A 26,007-nucleotide genomic window follows, 5' to 3' on the forward strand; every position below is an offset into this window, starting at 1 on the left:
CTTTTCAGGCGTGTTACTGTCACACATTAACCTCATTGGAGTGATCGGAGACGCTGTGCGCCAGGACGCTGCAGACAAAGCCCGCCCATGAAAACAGGGATGACATTCTGTCGCAGGGAGGTAAATGTGATAAATGTGGACACGTAAACATTAAAAAAAAAAAAAAAAGACAGATATATATGAGAATATCTTAATTTACAACAGCGTACAGGATTCAGCTGTTTTTAAAGATGTATTATGAATTTGGCGCAGAAATCGCATGAAAAGCAGCGTTAAATATCAAGTGCGCTACAGTCGTGCACTCTGAATTACCTTCTGGCTGCTTCAACAATTACTTTTTTGGGGTAAACAATGTTTTTTAATGATTCTTTAGAGTTGTAAACAACAACAACAAAAAAAATCTTAGAAATTCCTTTTGGGAAACTTCAAAGAAATAGAAGTCTCCTAAGGGAATGGGATGGTGGTAAACACACGGCTGAGATTCATTTAGTGCAGAGAAATGGATCAAGTCTTCGGTAAAATAGTTAAACAGCTCGGTGCGTAGTCAGAACTGACCTGAACATGGGACATAATGGTTAAATTGCATCACCGTTTTTCCTCCTGCTCTGCGACCACACGATATTAAACTCAAAATCCCAACAAGCTCCGGGAGCAGTGAGGAGGTGCTTTATATACGTACTGGGGTGCGACAGTGCCATCTCCTGGCGCCCTGGAGGAACAGAAGACCCCTCTTGGCAGCAGGCAGGCAGGCTGGACCCAAACTGATGAAAGTTCAGATTAGATACACGTTACCCTCTAGATTCTGCTGCTTATTTTCATGTCTACAGACTGTAGCAACAAACTGACCCTTTTAAACAGCTTTAGACCGAATGATCAAAGAGGAGCATCCACACTGTCCAAGGCACGCTGCTGCTGCATTTTAAGATGCTTTGTGCAAAAGAGCAGTCATTTTTGTTGCTTCTACAGAGTAATACAGCATGAATTTTAACAGCAAGGCAGAACACTACGACTGGAAGAAACATCTTTAACACAATATATCTGAAATTATAATCAAGACGATTAATTATACTTCAAAACACACCGATAGAACAAAACTGAAGTTAGCAAGACTGTTAACAGTTAATAATTCCTCTGAATTACACACTAAAAGTACCTCAAAGTAAACCAAATGATGTACCAGACTCTCTGAAGTCAGGTACTTCAAATATTAATTCTAAAAACTACATTCAGTCACATCTAAGCCGCCAAAAATACGATGCTACTGTACAATTCAACAAGATAAAAAAACACAGCATCAACAACATGCTGTCCATTCCAGTAGCCATAACCTTAATTTTTTGGGCACATGTCAAACGTCCCCGCCCTGTCTGGTCTAGTCTTTTATTTAGCCTCTCAATCAGTTCACGTTCAGTAAGAAACAGTCATTTTTAAAAGTCACAGATATGCGTCCTGCAGAAACAACAGGCCCCCAGCTAAAAAAAAAGAAAAACATTAACAGGACTGACTCAGGGACTCAAGGAGAACAATGAAATGGCCAAAGTGTATGCACAATGTCAGGTACATGTGAAGACAAAAAAAAAAGAAAAAAAGAAAAAGAGATCAATCTACTTCAGCATCAATTGAACATAATTCTGTCAATGTAGACAGAAAGGATCTGAGTGAAAGCAGAGATGTGAGAGATTTTTCTTTTAACATTCAGTTATTTTTAAGGTTTGCCTTGTCTTTTTTTAGGAGCACATTATTCCTTGCTTTCTCACAGATGCATATACAAACTGCCACCTTCTACATAAAAGCAATTTTCTTCATGCACAAAGAGAAATCGCTCCCTGTCACAGAGGATCAGTGGGGGCAGTACTGCTAAAATTATTTTAACAGTAAAATTCAAGCTAAATGAAATGTTTCATTCAAAGTAGTATGCCTAAGTGGCAAATAACATGCTAAATCTAATAATTACTGCCAGACCCATTTGGCAAATCGGAAATGAATATCTAGCATCTGTGGTATATTGGTCAACGGAGGAGTTTCAGCGGCAGACAGCCTGGGTGTCCTCTGTTAAAAATAATTCATATGCTGCCCTTTGGTTCTTCAGTCTATTCAATTTGGCATTTTTTCTATTATGCTTAGGAAACACTGCATGAATGTTAAAAACGGTCTATTCTTCCATTAATACTCATAATTGTGAGGAAAGCAGTGGACTACTACCTCCGTGCATTTCTTCCATGATGATAAAGCACCGTTATGGACAGTAGCAATTCTTTGAGCACACGCAGGCTAACTCCTACTTGGTTAAAGAATCTAAGGCAGAAAAAACTGGGCACGCAGAGTGAGGAATAATACTTTGACTAGCTTTCTGTTGCCTTTGGCTTATTGCAATCTGTTGACGCAGAGTGTAGGACCCAGCAAAGAAGAAGAGCAGAGTTTTCAGAGATCCTCCGGGATGAAAAGGAAGATAATGTGGAGCCATGGCTCTGGATGTGGTTTTGAAGGTTTGGTCTTGATGGATGGATGGAGGGAACGTAATGTTGGAAATAAAACAAGAGCTCAGCAGGCTTGTGGTCATTTCAGTCTAATAACGGCTCTGTAGACAGCAAAGCCCAAAACTGCAACCACAGCTGAGCCCAAGGCCACCCTCAACCAGAACGATGTGTTACTCATGTCTGAACCATTCAGGTGTCTGGAGATCAGAGGAAATTAAAAAAAAAAAGATCAGTCACACTGAAAAATGTAGGAAAAATACTATTAATCCAAATGTTTGCACTTTTTTTTAGCAGTAAATGTTTAAACAGTATTCTATTATGACTGACATTTATGTTTGTCTAACGAGAACGTACGGGTACATTGCTGCCCAGGCGAGCCTGGTGTAGATGTTCTTGCTGGTGGAGTCGAAGTCGAGGAACACACTGGAGAAGGGCAGCGGTGGAGGCAGTCGGTGTTTGTAACAAAACTCTGCTGGGGTCATCCCGTGGAACTGCTGAGCTTCAGGAAGGTCCACCTTGGAGGCGATCAGCACACATGGGATGTTGCTCTCCATGTAGTGTTGCTAAGTTAAAAAAAAGACCAAGACCAAGCTGACTGTGTGCTAACACCAGCACAAAGAGTCCACAGTAGATGGAAAAACTAAAACTTCAAATAAATGAATAGCTGTGTAGCGCTCCTGTAACTGTTGCTGTGACTGACCTTGTATATACTGGCACAATAGTCAAAGGAATGTGGGTCGCTGGCGTCATACATGAGGCAAGCGACGTCACACGAGGCGTCTGAAGCCTTCAGGAACTGTGCCTCCACATCCACCTCATTGAGCTGTATTAAGGGCGGAGGGACATGCTGCTCAGTCTTTAGTGAAGGTGAGAGGTTAATGGTCAGCATTGTGATCACCATGGGAGATACTTACTATAAGGTACTTCTCCTGGCTGCCGACATGGACAGTGTTTATGGCATAAGGGGAGAAGGCACTGCTGGAATTCCCCTTATTCTGTATGAGAGGGGAAAAAAACAAAACACACAGAACAGGTAAAGTGTCACACCTTGGCATCAGTGTTGATTATGGACACCAGTCTAAGCTTTACTAAACTATGCAACATTTGACATTTTCAGCTCCAGATTGCAGATGGTGCCATACCACAATGTTGTGGCCCAAAAAGCCCTGGAGAAAGGCCGTCTTTCCTGTGCCCCGTGGTCCAATCACCTTACAGAGAAACACTGACCGCTGTGTCTGGCGCTTCTCCAGGTCCACCTCTTTCTCCCGTGTCACTGCACATATAAACAAGCAGCAAGACAAAATATAAACCCAGTGCACAAACACAAGAGGACTGTTCTGTCTGCTGAACACCTGCATTACATCGCCAGGGAGTGAAATTATAGACTGGTAGATTTTAATACTAATGAAGCATGCACTATATATCATGCTGTGAACGCTCATGCAGTGACTCTTAATTCAAAGTAAACTACTCTTTGACATTTTAAGGACAAATGTACTTGTACGTAAATCTTTAAGGTGAGAGTGGGTTTTGTTTAAGGCCAGTAATAGTCTTTTAGTTCTTAACAATTAGTCTGTGATTTAAATTTTCAAGGCAGACATACAGCATGCCTCCCATGTTCCATGAGGAGATAGTCCCTGCCTTTGTAGTTTACATTCTGTTTGATAGATTACCTACAATTAAAAGTCAAACACACTTGCACACCTGTGACAGCTGAAGTCTGTGACTCTTGCTCAGTGATCATAGGGTAGCCTAGGTATCCTAGGTGCTCCAGGCAACGGTGGATGTCAAGGTACGCAGAAAGCCTGCATGTGAAGGTGTGGACAAACGTGAGTTTTAGAGCTGTGCAGGATGTAAGTTAGCTCCAAGTGTATTATAAAACATAAACATAGTGCATGGTTATGCTTATACTGACATACATGATAAACAATACCCACGTGAGATACTTACGTCCACTGACAAAGGTAGCCATGGTTAGAGATGTAGCCCTCATCTGTGGTTGGAACCATCACATACACCTCTGCACCCCAGGGCATGTAGGGACATACACAGAACAGGTTCCTGAGCTCTATTGGTGACAGGGCAGAGTCCTTGTCCTAAAATAGAGAAAAAAAAACAACTTAGACAACAACAGGGAAGTGCTGTGCTAACATTTATATGTTCCTAAATCTTTACAGTGTGACATTCTGACCAACATCACTACTCACTTCATCATACTTGTCAAACAGCTGCTGGAGGAACTGGTGACCTAAATGATTAAGCTCTGTGCTGCAGCTGACAGGAACTCGTAGTCTGACCACACAAAACAGCACAAAATTACACACTGAAGTGCATGGGCAGGCCTGACTAAAGTGTGTCAATAAACATAGTAGAACGTCACATGAGCACATAAAACAAAATAGTAAATGTGAGATAGAAAACTAAATTATATATATGGACCTTTTCCCTATATTTACCAGCAATAGAAAATTTTACAGGTGAAATGACTGCTACAATACATTAACTACACATACTCAGGGTAAAGGTAATCATCTGTTAGCTCAAGGTTGTCGTCATAACCAAATTTCCTGAGGATGGTCCATGTGGTTTCATGTCGACCCCTCTGGATAAATAATGTATTAAGGAATAAGAAACCTGGAAAACAAGAGGCCATTAGTTGTGTACAGCCTTATAACAACACTGTTTAAAGTTGCATGTACATATTCATGACTGATTTTTACCATTTAGGGTCAGGCCATTGTCCTGCACTCCATCACTGGTATTCTTCCAAACTACTGTCTTCACATCGTCTAAGGCTTGAGGTGCCAGAGGATTCCCAAAACAAAATTTCTAAAAAAAGAAAAAGAAAAAAAAAGTGATTATTTTGTAGCAAAACTAAACGTTTTAGTTCAAATAACAGCTTAACTCATGTTAAATTATTTTAACCGGTACCTGAAATCTGTTGAGTTCTGCATCACTGAGGATACGGTCGTTGTCCTGGTCGGAAATGTAGAATATTCTGCTAAGGGCTCGAACACACAGCGGTTTCAGCTGTGGGGAAAAATATTGGAGGACAGAAACGGAAACGTTATTCAACCAATCGTTTGCATGCACAAATGTAAAGTAGACATGGGATAGATAGATAGGCTGACTCCACAGCTGGGATCCCATTTAGAAAAAAATTATTCCTCTCCAATGTAACCTCTAACTTTGTTTTACAAATATCTGCTTGAGATTTTAGTTACGAAAAAGACATGGTATCATACAATAAAAGGGTAGATAGAAAAGAACTGACCTGTTTGTCCTCAGGGTCATAAAGAGGGGCAGTAGGATGAAGAACTGCCTTCTGTGCATAGTAGAAGAGCTCTGAAATGTTTTTCAAGTTCTTTGCAGAACACTTGACAGAAACAAAAGGTAGAGAGAATATCTGAGATACAATTATCCACACAATCTGAGAGTCAGATAAAGTGTGTGTGTAAATATTTGTCTGAAGCCCAGCAACCATGTGTGTCTCAAAGGTGAAGTTCGCAGGTGTGTACAGCCATCAGTGATTCACAGACTGGATAAGTTTAGTCTCACCTCCACACATGTCTCAATTTCAGAAAACTGGTTCATGATGGGAAGAATGGTTTCCATTGAGCTCCCACAGCGCAAATCAGACTTGTTTCCCACAAGGATGATGGGAACCCTGAAATCGCATAAAACCAAATCTTATGATAATGTCATTATCATCACATTATAATGTCATGTGCAGGGCAAGTTATATTGATAAAGACTTATGGATACAGATACTGTATAATTTTGGGGCATTTCTCTGATGCTCTATCATTTTCAGGGTGATGTAACACTACAACAAGCTTAGATTTCCAGACTGCCAAGTTTGGCAACACTGCATTCAAACAGTGGGAAGGAGCACAAAGTTCAAGAGCAAAGCAGAGCAAAGTCAGCACACACCCATCAACAGCTTATACATACTTGTTCCCTTTCTCTGCATTTCCATTTACTAAAGGTATCCATTTAGTTTTGATCTGAAAAATAAGATGCAACTTATGATGAAAGTGAAACTTGTATTTAAAACTGTATGTTGCAGTAAATGGAAAATATGTACTAAACGATGTAAAGCAAACAGGAGACTATTACCTTATCTATGGTGTCTTCATTTGTGACATCATACACTACACACACCACGTTAGCCTGTGTGGGTAAAGAAGAGGAGTTTTTTTTCCTCCCTTGTGTTATAAATAAACCCTTTTACGCCATCAACTTTAAAACTATACTTCTCATAATCATTTCAAGATATGTCCATAAAAGATATAAGGGCAACTAGAGGAGCAGGAGAATTGACTTCAGTGTTTTTCCACATTTCTCTTACCAAGTTGGAAAGAGTCTCACAGCTAAGTAATATTTATTTATACAGCTCAAACCTGCATATTTTCATTCAGTATTGATTTAATTGTCCAAGGCAATGGCTCCGTGTAATTTTGGTTTCTCATAAAACGTACACTGATGGTCTATGTTTAGTGCTGTGCAGAGTGCTTACCTTAACAATCTCATCTCTAAGGACTTCATCACTCTGCTCTTTTTCTGTTGTGGTTTCAGACAAACACAAACAAACCTTGAAAATCATGCAAATCTGACAAATATGCATCATGTGGGGCTTCAACAAGCAACACATACACATCAAATTGCTTTACAGCAGCTTTGTGCAACAAGCACAGAGATAATAGAAAATAGTAATGATGCTTTTGTGTCATATTACCTGAGTAGTCCACTATGTGTGTGGGGACCTTCTCTGGGGTCACGTCAGCTGGGATGGTGATCTCTTCAGCTCTGGGGGGAACCTTTTAGAGATTGCAGATCACATAAGAACTCTTCACCATGAATAGAAAGAGGCAGGTGGTCAGCTACTTGAAAATCCCTCAGCGTTCAGGGACCAGTGCACCCAAGGACAAGAAAAAGTAAGCTCAACTAGAAACTGACACTTACCTCTTCAGGGAACTCCTCTCCAACCAAAGACATGATCAGAGATGTCTTCCCCACCTTGGCTGTTGGGACACATAACACAAAGGATGAGGGGAGCCAACACAGACAGACTCAAGAGTCCAGAGCGGTTTGTATGTTGAAGTGACACAGCCCTTATTGTAAATGTACATGTGCTAGTAAGTTATTGTTCATACAACCCCCCTGCAGGTACTGCTAGTTAATGTTAACTAAGAAGCCTGGTGTTTTTCAGTAGAGCACATAATAATATGAACAGTTATACCAACAGACAACTACGTTAGTTTAACCAACTATCTAACTAGTTATGCTAGTTTATAAGGCGTTAACTGACAACGTTAGCTAGGTTAACATGTAGGCTAACATATCTTCTTCTTTTCCTTTGGGCTGCAACATATAGGAGACTAATATAATACTAATGAACAATTGTGTAATATGGCTTTAGCTGGAATAAAGCTGCATAAATATATAAGGTAAATAAAACAAACACGTTTATTAACTTCTCTATGGGAGCCAAAGTTACCTCGTCTGTTAACAACTTAAAACTTACTGCAACTTAAAGCAGGGTTAGCATAACAGCGGAAATTAGCATTTTGAGAACGCGCCGTAGAAAAAAAAGTTTTATCCAATAGGACAAAATTAGCTAGTATAAATATATACATTTGCGTTGTAATACATTCAAGGCTGGAGTAACACAGATACAAGTTAGTGAGAGGCAGCTACAACAGCTAACGTGTTTTAGCCTGTGGGCAGACTTACGCTCCCCCAGTAAAAGTATCCGGACGTCTTGTTTCATGGTTCAGCCCCGTGTGAAGATCAGTCCGACGCGCTGCAGCACTACAGGGGCATTTATCTTTCATTTGAATGTCAAATTTCTACCTAAAACCAAGCGTGTGCCTCTCCACATCCAAGGTGAAACCCACCATATCGTTCCGGTTCACACAGGAGACTGACACAACGAGCCCTCTGCTGGACAAACACGTGTTTTAGAAATACAGTGGCATAAAATAGCATATTGTAATCACAGCTTACCTGTAACAATAGCTTTAAATATAAACCACATCGAGCTGCAGAGCTTTACAGTTTAGATTTTTTTTTTAGGGAGACTGATGGGAGACTTAATAAATATGAATAAATTACATGTAAATTTGATGTATTTTGTGAAAGAGCAGTAAAACAAAAGTCCATTCCTCCAAGAGCATCAAAAGCATATTTGTATATCTATCCTATCTTTATAGACATAATGCATTCCCTACACCCTAACTCTAACCATCACAACTAAATATCTAAGCCCAATCCTTCCCCTAACCTAGGTTGAGGTCAAATTTATTTATATAGCACCTTTAAGCAATGAATGCAGCCCAAAGTGCTGCACAATACATTAACAAAGAATACAGAATTAGAAATTACATCAATGGCTGAAACCATTAAATCGACAAAAATGCTATTAATTCAAAAAATTTTAAAACTATAAAAATTAAAACTTTTGCTCACAGAAACCAGCATATCCAAGGGTTATAATTAAACCCTAATCCTAAAATCAAGTCTTAACCCTCAAACAGGAGTCTGAACCAATTTAGGACTGGAAAAATGTTCTCACCTTGATAGAAATATGCTCAAAATGGTGCTCACAAAGATAAAGTACAGGTACACACACACACACACACACACACACACTACATATGGTATTTTTAGAACGAAATCTGAGAAGTAAAAACACTGGTAGTACTGCATTTAAGGATCTGTATGCAAGCATTTGACCTGTTAGACAAGATGAAGAGCGTGCATTTCACTACCTCTAGGACCTTTTAAAAAATTATTACACAACTTTAGAAGATGAAGAAGATGAAGATCAATGCACCTGTCCACCATCATTGTTGGACAATGCAAATGTGACTGTGGAAGGAGGAAACAGAAATACAGGTGTCCTCTTTTACACGTGTATCTGCACCACTCTTGCATCATCAAACGTTAATTTTACATGCTGCCTTTTATTTAAACTCCATCCCATCCTACAGCAGCCTACAAAACCATAATTCTGTCTACTACTAAAAACAGCAGATATGACAACAGTTAAACTCTTGTGAACATTCAAACACACTTGAATTCACAGCAAGAAAACTTAAAACCAATAGTTAATATAATTTAAGCAGGACAAGCAAAACAATCCCTTCAATAAAATGGCTGTATTTTAAAACAAATGTCTGAATTTTATAAACTCTAACGTGGCAAAATTTACACAGAACTTCTCTAGGAAATATAAAGATGTATTTCATGGAGATTGAATGATAAAATTACATAAATTAAGAACATAAAGTAGGCACCACATGTGAAAGGGGATAAACCTGCAAGTTTTGGGGTTTATAAACAGACGGGAGGTCCTTAGAGGCCCTGCACCTCCCACAGCAGGATCTCATTATAAGCCACAGTGAAGAGACGTGTTCCAGAGGGAGAGAAGTGACACGTCTGTAGTGCGTCACTGTGATACAGGAAGTCCTGAAACATGCCGTTGCTTGACTTGATCAACTTCAGTACTCGTTCTGATAAACATTGGACATGTAGTGAGAAATTAATTACACACATGCTAAAAACTTGCATTGCTAATTTCTTTACTGGGACCATATAGTGATACTTCATAAAAACAAGAGCAGACTTTACCTTTCGATCCCACAGCTATGAGTTGATTCTTAGCAGAAAAGCTGAAGCATGTAACCCAGTGGGGCAGGGCAATCTTTTTTATTACCTGTAATTAAAAATTAGATCACACATTTGTGGATATTTTCTCAGCAACAGTGTGAAGGCATGGAAGAATCACAACTAAGTCAGTAGTGACAGAGGAGGAGATATAGTACCTGTTTTTTAGTCAGGCTGTGAAAGATCAACTCTTTCTCTACTCCGTAGCCAGTGTAGATCACCAAATCAGGGTTAGATGGGCAGAAGACAGCCAGGCTAGGTGGTGGGCTGTCATCCTGTAACAGAGAGTTTAGGGTAATATAAAACAGCTAAGGTGTGTAAACCTTTCCAAGCAAAAGTAAAAAGACCTGCAGCATAAATAAATATATATATCGGAGTGAGAGGCCCAGTCATGTATGATGTACAATTACAAAAACTATAGGTGGTACCCCAGTATAGGCTGGAGCAGGAAATGTCAGCCAGTCCAGTAGATCACACTTGTCCTTCAACCAATCGGCAGCCCACACACTGACACGTCTGTCAGCACTGGCAGCCAACCACATCTCATTTCCTTCTAGTCCGAAATTCTTACACTACAGATTAGAAGATAAAACAGCTTTAGACACATACTGAAGAAAAAAGGTGTCATGAAATGTTACAAGAACCAAAGGTACAATATCAGGAAGCAAATTCTTTCTCGCATTTAAACATCAAATAAGATACATAACCTTATATCATCAGCGCAAAGGATGATATAATGGGGGTCAGGCTGAAAACCTGTCAACAGCACTTGTGCTGAAAGAGATGAGTACCACTTTGTTTCTCAACATTAAGCGATAATGATGTGTTGCAAAAATTAAGTGCATTTAGATTAGATGACACTTTATTGATCCCCAGAAGAAAATTATAGTCATAAAAAAAAAAATTAAGTGTATTTCAAAAGTGAGGCAGATTTAAAAAGATCATTTTAAAACAAAATACATCTATACCTGTCTATGTTTTATAATAGTATATAATAAATTTAATACAAACAAATGTACACAGAAAACACACCTACTGGAAGTAAAACTTCAGAGTGAAATTAAGTCAAGAGTAATGTATGAAGGGTTTCATAAACATCTGACTGCTGTTGCAGGAGTGTACTCATAGGATGATATTTTCTAATCGATTGCTCAAAATGCTGCTCACTGAGGCAATTCTAACATCTCGCACGTCTCTCACTGTTTCCATTGTGGTGAAAAGTTAAGCTCTAACAAAGCTGTGCTCCTGGGTTAGACTCATTGAGCTGACCTGTTCATTCACACATTGGATGCTGGTAATCACTGCTCCTTTGTGGTCCCTGATGACACGGATAGTCGCTCCATTCACTGGGCTGCTGACAGCTATTAGACCATTTTTCCCCGCTGACAGAATCACATGACCTGCAGAGGACCAAAACCACTGGACCAGTCAAACTGGGTGAAATATAGCATTAAACTTTAATGCCTGCACATGGGCACACTCAAAACAGAACAGATATAAACCCCTTCACTGGAGATCAAAGCAGGAAACGCCTACAAATCTCTAAAAGGAGTAAACAGAAACATCCTGCAAAGCAGGTAGTAGAAGTACTTCAAACACTTCATGTTTTTGGCCCTGCAGTCCTCTCTTACCATTAGCAGAGTACTGGATGGCAGTGACAGCCACATGGTGGGGATCCAGCTTCATCTCCATCTCTGAGGACGCAAGCTGAAAGATTCTCAAGGTCCCATCGCTATATCCTGCAGCCACATATGCATTGTCCTTAATGGAAGAAGGGCTCCAGCATACACAGCCACAGGCCTGACCAACAGAGAAAAACACAACCTGGTTTTAATTGCATTTCACCAAATTGCTTTGGAGTAGAAACTCTAGGAGTCCACCAGTTAATTTAATGAACATATGAAGTTGTATAATTTATTCCATTAGGAACACTACAGCTGTCCTTCTGTCTTCCCTGATGTCCTTATTCTGAACGTGGACTATGATTTTCACTTAAAATATTTGTGTTGTCCTTCACCTGATTGAGGACCTGGAACTGCACCACCAGTTCATTGCTGGAGGACGACCACACCCTCACACTACCGTCCTCACTGCAGGTAGCAAAATGGCTCTCATCAGAGCTGAACACCACATTGTTCACCTGGAAAGAGGACAAACAGACAAACATTAACAGCATGATCCTCACTTCTTAAAAACAACCTGTCATTTTTTGCTATTTAAAAGGTGCATTTTTGTTAATTTTTTGGTTATGTTCCCAGAGCTCACACTGGTACCTTGACTTTGTGTCCACTGACCAACCGGATGCTGCTATTGTCTGACCAGTTGATGTACCAGAGGGTTCCTGCTGTGGTGCCAATGATGCCCATGTCCATTGTGTTATCAAATGCTGCACTGACCGTCGCACCATCCAGCATTATCTCTTTCTCTAACACCACTGTGGTCCCACTAACCAAAAACAATGACTCATTAATAAATTGCAGACATAACCACTTGAGATTGAAAGTGTACCATATTCAGTCTTTGTCTGGTTCTCACAATAAGAAGAATTGTGTTCTTCAGTGTTCCTCCCTACAAATGGACTCTAGATGGCATGTACAGCATGTATAAATCGCACAAGACACTTAAAGAAAAGAGGCTACTGCCTAGACAAGCCACAGTAAGGATGATTACAGAATTAGCGACAGACCTGTCTCCCACATTGGAGACTTTTTCCTGAGGCTTCACACCCTGTACGGCTTCTACCTCCCACAGTCGCAACCAGAGGGTGTTGCTGCCTGTTAACAGACGGTTCCCTCGACACAGCAGCACTCCTACAGCAAGAAACCGCATCAACCAATTACCACTTATAGAAACCACCCAGGATCAAAGTACCTTTAAGACCTAACTCAAAATAACAGTTTTGGCTATTTTTCCAAATGAAATATAATAGATTAGTATTCTGCTAAAAATGTTATCTATATGACAGAGTGGAATATAACAAGAAAATATACAGTAATAAATTTGTACCAATCTCTCCCGCATCAGCTTCCCAGGTCATAAAGCAGTGCTGTGTGTTAATGTCCCAGACACAAACATGCCCTTGATTGGTGGCGGTGAACAGAAAAGACTCCATGTAGTAGCACAGAGCCGTTAGCTCCACGTCACCCAATTCTGCTGGTGCTTTCACATTCTGAACCTGCAAGAGCGAAAGAGTGGTTAAGAGCGAAAGAGTGGTTAAGAGCGAAAGAGTGGTTAAGAGCGAAAGAGTGGTTAATCCTAATGTGTCAAAGCGAGTAAGATCTTTATGCTAACAAAATATAAATATGTTTTGGACATATTAAAGTACCACAGAATAAAACACCACACATTTTTAGCCAACACAGTGGATCTTGAGTTGAGAATGTTTTGACAACTTCATTTTCTTAAACTACCAAGTCTGCCTTTGTGGGGTTACCTTGACGTCTACATCATGGCCATGGGTGTGGATGAGGTAGAAGTAAACCCCTTGGCTGCCCACACAGGCCAACTGGCTAGCTGCTGAGGGGCTGAAGGCTGCGTCATGGATCGGCCCTGACGCTCTCATGCTGTACAGCATCAGGAATGTCTCGCTGCTCCACAGAGCCACCTCTGGTTCAGAGAAGTCTCCTGGGAGTGTTGGGAAGGCAGCAGAAGCAGAATTATTTCATTGGTTGTAGAATAGGCATTATTTTTATTTTAACATTGTGTTGAGTGACGCAAAAGATCAAATTTAAATTTGCAGGAAATGTTAATGAAATAGTGAAATTTTACTGACCCACAGAGAGGAAGAAGCGATCATCTCTGGAAAAAGCGAGACTCTGCACTGTCCCGCTGTGGTAGGAGATGGTGTTACGACAAGTTACATTCTGCACATCCCAAATGCAGATGAGGCTTCTGCTACCATTACTGCCAGCAGAAGCTGATGCCACTGTCTGGTCAGGAGACAAAAGACAAAAGCATCATAGATTCCATAAAACAATGCAAAATTGATTAATATAGCAAAGATTTCAGACAGTTACAAATTCTCCTGTTTTTGTGGCAGTAGGAGCTAAACTTAAAAATCCGACACCAGTGCAAAAACAAAAAATGTCATGGTCCAGCAACCACTTGTCATTACTGTCACAAATTACAGTCACGGTTAATGTTCTAATTCAGTGTCAATAACATTAAGTCTAAAACAATTAAAATGTACCCGTGCGTCATTTGTGACTGCAAGACTGGAAATCTCCTCGCTGTGGCCCTTCAAGTGTTTCTGCCTTCCTGTATGAAGGTACTCCACCACCACAACACTGCCACATGAGTATGCAAATAAACCTGCAACACAAATGAAGACAAAACAATGACCAAAAACACAGTTTTGTGCATTGCAATTTTGCTTTAGTTTAGCTTTTGTTAGCATTTAAAGTTTGTATTTATACATCTTCATGGGCTGAATTTTCTAACATGTCAGAGGAAAAACAACAAATGTTGCAGCCATATTTTAGAACTACCTTCATGCTTGGGAAAGTACATCTGTCATGGTAACATTACACCCAGTTTCTAACTATAGGTCAGACCCAAATATATTTATATAAACTCTGGAGATAAGTGTGTCATCATGACACCAGGTGTCATCACAGACAGATAAATGGCCAAAACTAGCATTGCTGTCAGTTATTTTCTCTCTGACTATGTGCGTGCTTTGTTTATTTGCAAAGCGGGCATCCGTTTCTTTTTACAGGTTTTGATTTACTTATGTTAACCTTGGTCAGGGCTCCAGACCATGTTGCCACGGCCATTTCCATTGTAGCCAATCACTGTTTTCAGTTTTATGCCCTCATTTCCTGGCTGGGGAGCCGCAGCAGCCTGGACGACAGAGAACTGTAAGACTGGATAGCAAACAAACTAATACATTCACTGACTTGAGTCTATCATTAGACAAAGTGCTCTTTACCTGACCAAGAGTGGAGGTATTGAAACGTGGGATAAAATGCCTGTAACAATCTGGTCGCACTGACTTATTCCTCCTCACATCAACTAAATTAGAAAAAAAAAAGCATTTAAAAACACAGAGGGTGGAAGGTAAAAAACAACAAAAGGTGGGTTCACTGTCAATATATTGAGCACTTGCCAGTGTCCATGTGAGTGGTATTAAGGTGAGATGTGCTCAGCTCTGTGACTTTGAGAAAGGAGACAGCAGGTTTGAGGTCAGATGAAGAACCTGAACCTGTGGTTTTGATTGGAACAGTTGACATGGTTGGGGAGTCATCACACATAGATGAGTGGCCAAAACCTGCAGGAGAGAGACAGGAGAGGAAAGAGTCAAGTCTCTGCATCCATTCAACACCTCTTATTGATACTCATACTGTAAATCTGTGTACTGTAAATCAGAAAGATGTATCACTGTATTAAATTTATTTAAATATTCTGCCATTGTTTTTGAAACCTCCTCTTGTAAAACTTCTTGGAAACACAAACTAGAAATAAAACGTGCTGAAAATCTGTTCATGAATGGATGGACTACTCAAAAAGCATTAACTGAAAAGCAAGCACCTGTATTTGGAACATTTCCCAAATCTTAGTCACAGCTGAGCAATTACCACAGTTTTGTGAATGCATTTTGCCACAACACTAATAAGACCTAATTCAGTGTAAATTCAAGCTCCAACTGATTAGGTGCAAATTTACCCTTTTTACTACGATGACTGTTGAGACTTTTTCATTTATTGTTAAGTTATAAAGACAAAGGCAGATGTGTGTAAATACATGTTTGTTTTTCTCATGCAATTTGAAAATTGGTCAGAATTGGCCAGCTACAAATTTGTTCATAAAAGAGCTTCAGTTTTGTCATCTAATCACAGAACTAACAAAAGACAGGAAGTGCTTTTGTATAATTTAAAATTGTAAAAGAGAACTTACCACCTTGGTCAATTTCGTCGATGGTGCTGACGTTCAGTCGTGGAGGAGGAGAGAAGGGGAGGGGCGCTGTCTGTCGAGGCATCCCATTGGACACTTGAACTCTACTCACTTCAGCATCTGCGTGAGCTGTTCAAACAGAAAAAAGAAACAGTTTGTAATTAGTGAGTAACTTTTACAACAGGCACATTTAACATTGTTTAAGCAGAACTATGAACTTTAAACGCACCTGTTTTAGGAGCTGAGATGTGACTTACTCTGAAAGGTGAACTGTGAGAGAAGAGAAGTTTTAGAAATGTACAAAAAAAAAAAAAGCCCAAAAAAAACATGAATACGATACACAACAGATTATTACCGGCTTTCAGTCAAAGAGTCAAGAGGATGTGCCAGGAAGTCCCAGATAAATATGGCGTCTCCCACTGAGACAACTGTGAGTTGGTCAGGGGTGAAGCTCACCTGGCGGATGGGCTGACTGTGGCCGATGAACATCTAATAGACAAACACATGCTTCAATTACTACTGACACAACATGAACTACTGATACTCTACTGTTCACTGCTGCTAAATTAAATGAAGACAACCTACTTTGTTTATAAAGCAGAAACAATTAGTTAATTAGGTGATTACGGTGAGAAAATTAAATAGTGTTAATCAAGTACGGCAACTTTTAATAATTTTAGAAACTGATTTAAGTTTCTTAAATGTGAGTGTGTGATGTTTTCAATATCAACTTTGCGTTAACATTTATTTGAGACATCATGTAAATGCAAAAAAGCAGCAGCTGTGACTTTACCAAACAATAAATTGATAATTTGCAGTGTATATTGTAGTATTTATAAAAAAATGATATCAATTCTTTAATTGTAAGCTACCTGTGAGTTAATATCAAGCTGCATGTTATAATCCCACACTTTCACTGCATTGTTTCCAGCTGTTAGCAGGAATCGACTGTCCTCACTCACAGTCAAGGATGAGCACTGGTGTCTGTGCACCTTAGAAACCTGTCCGGAGGACAGAAACACACATTACTGACAACAGGATCAAATGATTGTGTAGCGTCAAACTGTACATAACAAAACTCTTATACAGTATATACTGTAGTACAATGTGTGTCCTGATTTTTGCTCAACACAACATCCACCTGTTCTCAAATCCCACACGTCCTTTTAAATACTTTAATTACTTAGCCATATGATAAGTCACCTTTCAGACAAGACTATAAAATGTTTTCACTAATTTCCAGTCACCATTCATGAAGTTGAGTGGCGACAGATATTAGACCCTGTTACATGTCTTCTTGTGTCTCACGTAAATGCTCTATCCTGAACTCAACAATTCTTTTGTTGAGTTTCAGACCTAGATTTTGTTGGTAAAGTTCGGTGTTGTTACCTCTCGAAGCAGACGGCCTGTCTTGGTGCTAACCCAGAGGATTTTGTTAGTTGACGTGGCAACCAACAAGTGCTCAGTGGAGGAGGGAGAGAAGCAGACTTTCAGAGCAGAATCCAGGTAGGGGCTCTCTACGTCCAAAATACTCACATCTACATGAAGCAACTAGACAGAGATGGCATTGGTCAATGTAATCAAGTATGAGCACAGTAGTACAGTATATACAAAAACTAAATAACATGCCTTCCAAAGATAGAATGATGATGAATTAACTTTAAGTGCTAGGAGCAGTTATAGCACATTGAATTTCATCTTGTGAAAATGTTCTATATAGTATACAGTTAAGATTTGGGGAGAAAAAAAACACCTAAAAGAGAAGCAACAATCGGGCGATGCTGCCTCACTGCTCCTTTGTAACTCTTAAAGGAGATGTCCCCTTAATTTGCCTGAGCAGTGCACTCAATGGTATGGGGCTTAAAGGTGACAGTGTGCAAGATACCTCATCCAGAGACCGTGCGTCAGCAATGGTGACAATGTACTCCGAGGGACCGACAAAAGCCAAGCAGCGGCTGTCATTGCTCACTGTGAGAGCATCTGGAGCACGGTCAGTGCCTTGGGCTGCCACATTACCTAGGTAACCAGGTACAGAGTGAATGAAACAACACCCTCGTTGAACATGATATATTAAGCTTCTCTGTGATTCCACCCTGTAAGCTATTGTGTGATTCACTATCAGTTGCTAATAAATACTATATAAATATAAATATATGAATATATTAAATGTATGCATTATTTGAGTGAGGTCAATTTATGTAATGGAATAGAGAACTGATGAAATCTGATGTTGTGTCTGTATAAATGTTTAACTGTTTAATGAAGATATTTCTGATAAATCTAACATACCATGCACTGAAATCAACTTGAGGTGTGTTTGTGCATTGAATTGTACATATATTTACATACATGCTACTCGGATCACATTGTGATCTTCCTCAGAGGAATCGTAAAGTGCCAGAGAGCCCTGAGAGTCGGCACTGTACATGAACTGCCCATCTGGAGAGAAGGTAAGTCCCACCACCTCACCTCTGTGTTCCCTGTAATATATAGAAACATAAAAAAAAACATGTAGAAACAAAAACACAAAACCATTCATTACTTTTCTTCCTTGCCCTTTAACACACACACACAAGATGCACAAGCTTTAGTATTTCAAAACACATGCCATGAAACCTGTATGTACTATCGATGCTAATATATAATTGAAAATGTGTCAGTTTACCATTTCAGTCACTTTGTAGCATATTTTACATAATCATAATCAAAAGCACACGATTGCCGCAAACAGCTGAAAGCACTGGACCCACCTTGACATGTCATGCCATAACATAAAGTAATTGTTCCAACACTCATTAGTTTAGACATACTTGTGTTCAGCCAGCAGCTTGGCACTGGAGATATCAAACACTCTGACGATGCCAGAACTGAAGCCACAAGAGAAGATCTGCTCGATGGGATGGAAGGCCACTGAGCAGGGGCTGTCCTCGGACACAAAATCATACAACTAAGCAGAGGAGACAGCAAGACAGACATTTAGCTCAATAACAAGTAGGCCAACTGTAACAGGGATGGTTATTGCCAACAAAGACAGACAACCTTAACAAGTATCTCTCCTCTCTACAGCACAAAACAGTCTGACAGGGAACAAAAGCTCAGCCTCACATGGTCTTGCTTCAACAGAGAAAGGACAACAGACAAAGAGCCACATAAAAAGGCTATGCCTGGTTTTTCTAAACTCAGACTGTAACTGAGACTTGAACCATTAGTCTTGTTTAACAAACAGGAAATAAATACAAAGACAGACACAGATGATTTTATGAAAATTAAAATAATTTCCTTTGAGGCCTGAAACATGATAAATATCAATAAAGCACATAAATAGTACATTATACATTTATATTATTATTGTAATAACCTGATGCAAAGAATCCATATTCCAAATGCGCACTGTGCCATCAGCAGAGGCTGTCGTGAGATGACGAATGCAATCTACACTGAAGCCAAGCACAGTGTCTGTATGCGACCTCATAAGTGTGTTGTAACCACGGCTGCGCACATCGAGGAAACCCAGGTTACCAGTGGAGGTGGCTGCCAGCACCTGAAGGCTGTCTAATGAGACTGACACCAGGCTCACAGGCCCCTCATGCTCTGGAAAACAACGACACAAATCAGACCTATTTTCCAAAGAGAATGTTTGCTCTGTGCAAGGTTGCAACAGTGGCCATATAAATTCATGGATATTAATGCCAGTACACAGAGCTGATGACAAAGATCTTTTTTTTTCTGTTACCTTTAACAACCTGACAAAGTGAAGCAAAATTCATGGTCCAGCTAAGAAGGATCCCGCTGTTATGTTTTGATACACTATGAAAATTCAAACATGGTGTGATATGCCTAATATTCATTGCACAAATCAGACAGAACCTGATAAATGCATCCCCTGCAAACTAAAAAATGCTATCTAAGCATACACAAACTAAAGATTAGATCCCTGCCTGTGGAGTGGGAACTGTTATGTCACGTTCTGTTAACCCTACCAGCCTCCAGGAAGACAGCTGAAAAATCTAGGGGCCAGAGACGCAAGTACCCATCTTCAGAGCCCGTGGCACAGAATGACGAGGACACACTGATGCTGTTGATGGCAATACCTGGACCTGGGACAGACAGATATACCTTGTAGCCTTCACAGGTTTAAACTACTGAAAAATACTTTTCTCTCTTTGACTGATTTCAATCAGACCTGAGTTAAAAGTCCATTTCTCTCTGCGCTCTGCATGCTGCTGCTGTGCAGGCAACAGCCTCCTCACATTTCTAATAACAACTCTGCTGTAGTCAATCTCAAAGATATGACCACTCCGACTGCTGGCAAACCTGTAGGACAACAGTTACAGGGTGAAAACAGTAATACTTTAATAACAACAGATTTGATACATGCTTCTACCACTGCTAAATAAACCTCTGTAGTTCAGTGATTGCTCACTCACAGCGTTCTGTCTTCAAGATGCTGGCTGAAAGTGTTTCCCTCCTCAAAGGCCACATCGGTGAAATCCACTGAGTGGTATTCCCCAAGGTTTACTGGACAAGAGCGCAACGTCCCATTCCGCACTCGCCACAGACGAATATTGTCTCGACCACATGACACCATCCTGAAACCAGCACACTCACAGATTAACCCACAAACTCAGATTTCTAATTTACTGGCCAGCAGACATGAGGCCGGTTTGTTCTCTGCCGCTGCAGCCACGGTCTTCTCACCTTTCACACTCTCCACACCTTCCTGTACCGAGGGTACATGACACAGGAGGTGAGGGAGTGGACCGTTACAGGATTCCTCCATATGCTCCTGACATAAAACATCTAAGTGCTTTTTACCAACACTGTGTGCAGTCTGTCTTTACCTATATCTACATTTAAAGTTGCGTCCTGCCTGACCTTAAGGTTGAAGATTCAGCTGTTTGCAGTCCACTGAGAGCTTTAAAGGATCATGAGTTGTGAGGATGCCAGAGCACTGTTGGGTCTGTCATGACATCACACATCCACCTTTATATTATTGCAAAGTACCATAGGAATAGTATCATCCATGCATCAAATTATGCTAATGTGGCATTGCAAGATCCTCACTTCATAAATAATGACATTTGTAGCTCTTCAGATAGTAGAATCACTATAAAACCCTAGTAATTTAAGCACCTTCAAAAGATTTTACATTTACAAAAACACCTATATATAAACTGAATGAAAATTTTTTGACTGAAAATTTACAAAAGACAAGGTAAATAAACCCACTTTATATAACGCTCGAAACTTTGAGAGTGTAAACCTTTATTTCTATGAGATGATGTTTATCATTGTGCGTATGATGTATAACAGCAGCAACTCACTGTCTGAAAAAATATTTTGGTGTTATATTTGTTACAGACCTCTAAAACAACATGTACTGTACTATGTTAAGTGTGAATCAGTGAACAGATATATGAAATGTCAGCAACATTTACTGTTACAAGGCCAACACATAGAAACACATTCCCAAATATACAAACATGCTGATGGCTGAAAATTTGAACAAATAAAAGTCAAAACTACCACCACAAAGAAAGAAGGGTACCTTGTATCATCAAAGAAGGCAACTTTCATGGTCTGAACATCCACGTCTGTATGTGCTTTGGCTAAGACTGTCACTTCTCCACCTTTACTAACATTCAGAGTGTTCCACACCACCACCATCTATGAAAGGTTGAAATCAGACAGCAAATAGAGGCAGTCAACTCACCGCTTTGCCGAGTCATACACTATAATAAGGTTTTTGTATTTTCATGAGGGAGAATTAGCATTCGCTGCACTTACTGTTTTATTGTGTCTATCCTTACCCACTCCACAGAGAATCCCTCCGACATATGAGAAGCTTAGATGGAAAAAAATCAAAGATGAACAAAAAAAAGACAAAATCAATTTGAGAAAGCAGCGCTCACATAAGGTCACACTTCCATGTGATGTAAGTTGCATATGTGAGTGGGTGTGTATAATTGGTTACCTAAGAGAGGATAATGAATGAGCATGAATCTTAAACATGGCCAGGCAGTTTCCTTTGTTGTAGTTCCATACTCGTACTACACTGTGCTTGCCAGTTTGTGCTGAGGCCAGCATTGTTGTGTTGCCATTAAAAGCGAGTGCAGACACCTACAGTGAAAACCCGTGGAGAGATATTGTAAGAATTGAAATTTTATAATGAACACTAGAAAATTCTCTTTCTTCACTGAATGAAACATGCATTCATAAACCATGAATAAAGTAAATCACACTTACAAAGTATCTTATGTAGGATGTTGGCAGAATCAGTGCTGGAAATGATTCTGCTGCACTAAACATCACAGCTCACTTACCTTATCAGTATGGCCGATGAAGAATCTCTGTTTATTAGAGGATATATTCATAGAGACGATAATAGCATGACATGGATATACCACTGCATCACCCGATTTGGTCCACAGGGCCTACAGTGTAATAAAGACCTGCTGTTAGACCTCTGTCTGTCATTGATTTAACAGTTTAAGTCCTGATGAGCATACGTATTTAGTAGTGGCTCCTCCGAAGCCGATGATTCGATTAAGCCTGAGAATCGGGTCTGGAAGCAGCTTCTAAAGAAGAGCAGGAAAAGTAGAGACAATTGTTTTCAAAGGAATTCTTAAATAAATTGTGTCTCAGCAACTGTTTTCATTTCATGCTCCACAGTCCTCATCTCTTACCGTGGCTTTCTTGGATGATGACAGATGGACAGGATGTGGAACGGGAGTGCAGACATACTGGGAATATAACAATACACAGTATTTTCATTGGAGTCAACTAAACAAAAGGGATCAGGGAGTCAAAGAAAACAGCTGTACTGAACATGATTTACAAAAGAGGGGTTTCTTAGGCTTTTAAGTTTGTGTGAAAAAAGTCTGTGTGAAGCATCACCTCTTCTTCACTGTCTGCCCCATGTTTGCTGGAAGTGTCTTCAGAATGCAGAAACACATGAACTCCATCATCATCGGTAGCACAGGATGTCCTGGATGTGAGCTGGCGTAAACTGGAGCACACTGACTCCTGCTGCTGCTGATCACCCTTATGGCAAACACTGTCATCCTTCTGATGAACAGAGACCACACCAAGCTCAGGTATGTCAGCAACCACAGGGGTTTGATTCATCGGGAGCTAAGGACACAGAAGTAAAAAAATCTGAAAAATAAAAACGGCAGCCTCCTAGATAAATCACTTTGAATACATCTGACATACGTACAGAAACAAAAAATCATGCTTAGTGAAAACACAGCACTTTAAGCATCAGTCTTACTAATCTTGGGGTGGTCATTTGCTGGATGAGAGACACGCGATCCTTAACCGGTTTTCTGAGGTTAACACAGTGAGGCTTCTCTCTCATGGGGCTTCTTAGGTTGGAAACACATCCTGGTAAAGACAACAATGAAGTAATGCTACATTCTTAACAGTATTAGCTAAAAGTGTGTAGATTAAAAGAAAATGACTTACTCGTCTCAGCCTTGGGACTGTCTTTTTGAATGGAGTCAAAGGGTAACTTTGTTCCTTCTGAGGGAAACCTGTTGGGGTAAAACAAGAAGCTGATCTTGACCAAATTACAACCCCCATTTTGTGTTTTCAAGAAAGGTGTTTATAGTGGATCTTGTCTTTAACACAATGTCAATGATCCCCGTCCTGGTCCCTGGTGAGGTAACCGTACTTGATGTAATCATAGAGGTCGTGCCAGGAACTTCCCTTAGGCACAGGGAATGACATTTCTCTGGGCATCGCGCCTGTTCCCTGAGAAGAGGCCAGACCCATCAGCTTGGCTTCACTGAAGGAAACTCCTGTTGAAAGAGATAATTGGAGATGTCATGCACGCACAAAGAGAACACACACTAAGAGATTATTCAAAATCTGAGTATGCACTGAATGACAGGTATAAATATTTATCTCCTAAAGGCCTTCAAGCGCTCTCAAAATTTTCTTTATATTAAACAGAATCTTTTCCTCTTTCATCCTTAATTTGTGTGGTTTGAATAAAACAAGGTTTCATATTGACAGGGCTCTTCAAGCTTCAATAATAAAACCATATTTTTCTAATCACTGCATGCTGTCTTCAAATGATAGCACCCTGTAAAGAATATTCACATATTTATGCATTTCACTTATTCTCTGCATGACATGACCTCAAAATAGCAGAAAACCACATTGACAAGTAATACACATATATATCGTATCATTATGAAACAGAAAAGACTGTCATACACCGCCTTGGTGGGAAAATCACCTGGATCTAACAGCAGGTCACTGGTAAACAGGTTTTTCACTGCCATGTTGGAGCAAAGCTTGATGCTCTTCAGGTGATTATAGCAGTGGCTGAGGTAGACAGAAAGTGTGTACTGCAGATTCAGCATCAGACAGGTCCAACGCACTGAAGTGGGAGCTGGACCCACCAAACCTGGGCCACAAAAACAGAAATGCTGCTAGTACTGTAGCAAGATAAGCAAGCTTATATTAAACGCTAAAGTAAATTGGAATTACCATGTCTTGCAGATTTGGCCGTGCTTTCATAGACTGAATCTTTTGCAGCTCCGCAGAGGAAAGGAAACTGAAGCCATGTAGCTGTGGACTTGAACTCTTTAAACATGTTGGAAAAGGAGATACGAACCACCTGGCCCCTCTACACATCAAAGGAGACAGCGAGGGGAAAAAAAGGAAACCTGAGGATTAGTTCTATTGATGAATTTCAAAATAAACTCCAGTCATCAGTAGCATACATATACCAATCATTGTTATCATACAAAAACATAGTCAGGATCATCCAATAAAATCAGCTCTGATACCTCGGTAGCAACATCTAGGTGGACCACAAAGTATTTGCCAGGGGTGGGCCTGAAGAGGAGGTAGAAGTAGCATCCTGTCAGCCCCAGAGACTGGTTACTGTTTTTGGGTATCAGGATGTAGCTGTTGGCAGGAACAGGACCCTTGATGCGGAACACTAAACACTTCAGTGTCTTGTCCTACTTGGTTCATAGAGAACAAGGATTAAGAAAACAAGCTTTGGTTTGACCACTCATAGTTAAAAGTGATACTCCACCCCAAAATGGAAAATCTGTATAAGATTTAAAACTGACAAGGACCAAGCCAAAATGTTTTTTGGTTTAAACTAAAAAAAATGACACTTGTTATTTATAATTGCTAGATAGTTGAAAGATAATTTTTAGGGGGGTAACTTTAAATACCAGTCATAGTGTGTAGCACTAAGTTACCGTGTATGTTGACACATCGCCCTGTTTTGCAGACCTTTTCCACTCTGCCACTCTGACATGTTTGAATATGTTAACATAAGGATGCTGCCAACCTGCGAAATCAAAACACGGTTCAGTTAGTTGACGCATCCACACTAACTTTAACTAGTTCAAAAAATTAAAGTTCATTTTACCTTTTGAAGCCATTGACAATCGAAAACGAGAAAGTCTTGCTGCAACTTGTTCAAACTCGACCATATAACCTTAGTGTAAATGTTAGCTAGCAAACACAGCCGAAAACGGTCGGGGACGCTTCCCTCAGCGCCCCAGTAATTACAACGATAAGAATATTTAGTTTCACATCATTCATGACAAACAAGAGCTTTAAAATCAACCGCGGTGTCAAGTAAACAATAGTTTTGAGTTTACGGCAGATCTTCCCGCTCCAGCCTGCGCCGTTGCCAACGACAGCGCGACGCTATCAACGTTTGTGCGTTTCCTTTATAGGAACTCTGGGTAATGAAGTTCTTCTTGTCATGGGCGTTTTTGGCAGCCAACATTTTTTGTGTTGTATTACTTTTTTTTTTTTACAATGTCAACGACATGTCAGTGTTAACAAGTAGTATAACCACCCTGCCCTTTAATTATATAACAGTAACTCACATAAATATGACATTTTAAATTGATTAATTGGTAAATAAGGCACATCCTGATCGCTAATGGCTGAAGGTTACCTGCCACCCACACGTTACTGCTATCAA

At 40.0% G+C, this 26,007-nt stretch overlaps 2 protein-coding genes across 5 annotated transcripts; both read right to left on the reverse strand.

The window, feature by feature from the left end:
* Positions 1 to 1,010: 1,010 nt before the first annotated feature.
* rhot2 (ras homolog family member T2) lies at positions 1,011 to 8,424 on the reverse strand. Of its 2 annotated transcripts, none has more exons than XM_026315141.2 (19): positions 8,214 to 8,424; positions 7,443 to 7,501; positions 7,216 to 7,297; positions 6,997 to 7,040; positions 6,597 to 6,650; positions 6,432 to 6,484; positions 6,036 to 6,144; positions 5,752 to 5,853; positions 5,409 to 5,507; positions 5,198 to 5,306; positions 4,991 to 5,111; positions 4,685 to 4,769; positions 4,428 to 4,573; positions 4,182 to 4,282; positions 3,620 to 3,750; positions 3,392 to 3,472; positions 3,178 to 3,300; positions 2,832 to 3,040; positions 1,011 to 2,674 (listed from the first exon to the last, which is right to left on the reverse strand). In XM_026315141.2, the coding sequence occupies exons 1-19, from the start codon at positions 8,248 to 8,250 to the stop codon at positions 2,557 to 2,559; spliced, it is 1,863 nt and encodes a 620-aa protein (XP_026170926.1). In that variant the 5' UTR covers positions 8,251 to 8,424; the 3' UTR covers positions 1,011 to 2,556. The 2 variants fall into 2 exon arrangements, with proteins under 2 accessions (XP_026170926.1, XP_026170927.1); XM_026315142.1 differs by having other exon boundaries at positions 8,378 to 8,412.
* Positions 8,425 to 9,425: 1,001 nt separating this feature from the next.
* On the reverse strand, positions 9,426 to 25,713 carry wdr90 (WD repeat domain 90). 3 transcript variants are annotated; one of them, XM_026316196.1, is made up of 43 exons: positions 25,441 to 25,713; positions 25,268 to 25,359; positions 24,842 to 25,018; positions 24,540 to 24,678; positions 24,286 to 24,456; positions 23,716 to 23,842; positions 23,508 to 23,575; positions 23,314 to 23,426; positions 22,938 to 23,174; positions 22,727 to 22,783; positions 22,550 to 22,618; positions 22,364 to 22,474; positions 22,015 to 22,160; positions 21,828 to 21,885; positions 21,589 to 21,707; positions 20,468 to 20,629; positions 20,224 to 20,354; positions 20,021 to 20,137; positions 19,399 to 19,631; positions 18,851 to 18,987; positions 18,390 to 18,520; positions 17,926 to 18,056; positions 17,430 to 17,591; positions 16,913 to 17,041; positions 16,396 to 16,529; positions 16,270 to 16,310; positions 16,047 to 16,169; positions 15,256 to 15,417; positions 15,079 to 15,161; positions 14,888 to 14,990; positions 14,338 to 14,459; positions 13,921 to 14,077; positions 13,582 to 13,772; positions 13,155 to 13,323; positions 12,835 to 12,958; positions 12,422 to 12,593; positions 12,166 to 12,288; positions 11,780 to 11,948; positions 11,418 to 11,548; positions 10,577 to 10,720; positions 10,307 to 10,423; positions 10,113 to 10,197; positions 9,426 to 9,994 (listed from the first exon to the last, which is right to left on the reverse strand). In XM_026316196.1, exons 1-43 carry the CDS (start codon positions 25,502 to 25,504, stop codon positions 9,837 to 9,839), a joined length of 5,589 nt encoding a protein of 1,862 aa, XP_026171981.1. In that variant the 5' UTR covers positions 25,505 to 25,713; the 3' UTR covers positions 9,426 to 9,836. The 3 variants fall into 3 exon arrangements, with proteins under 3 accessions (XP_026171981.1, XP_026171979.1, XP_026171982.1); XM_026316194.1 differs by having other exon boundaries at positions 16,044 to 16,169; XM_026316197.1 differs by having other exon boundaries at positions 16,044 to 16,169; positions 24,842 to 25,021.
* Between the last annotated feature and the right edge of the window lie 294 nt (positions 25,714 to 26,007).

This window comes from Mastacembelus armatus, chromosome 19 (genome assembly GCF_900324485.2).
Source record: "Mastacembelus armatus chromosome 19, fMasArm1.2, whole genome shotgun sequence".
Taxonomy (NCBI): domain Eukaryota; kingdom Metazoa; phylum Chordata; class Actinopteri; order Synbranchiformes; family Mastacembelidae; genus Mastacembelus; species Mastacembelus armatus.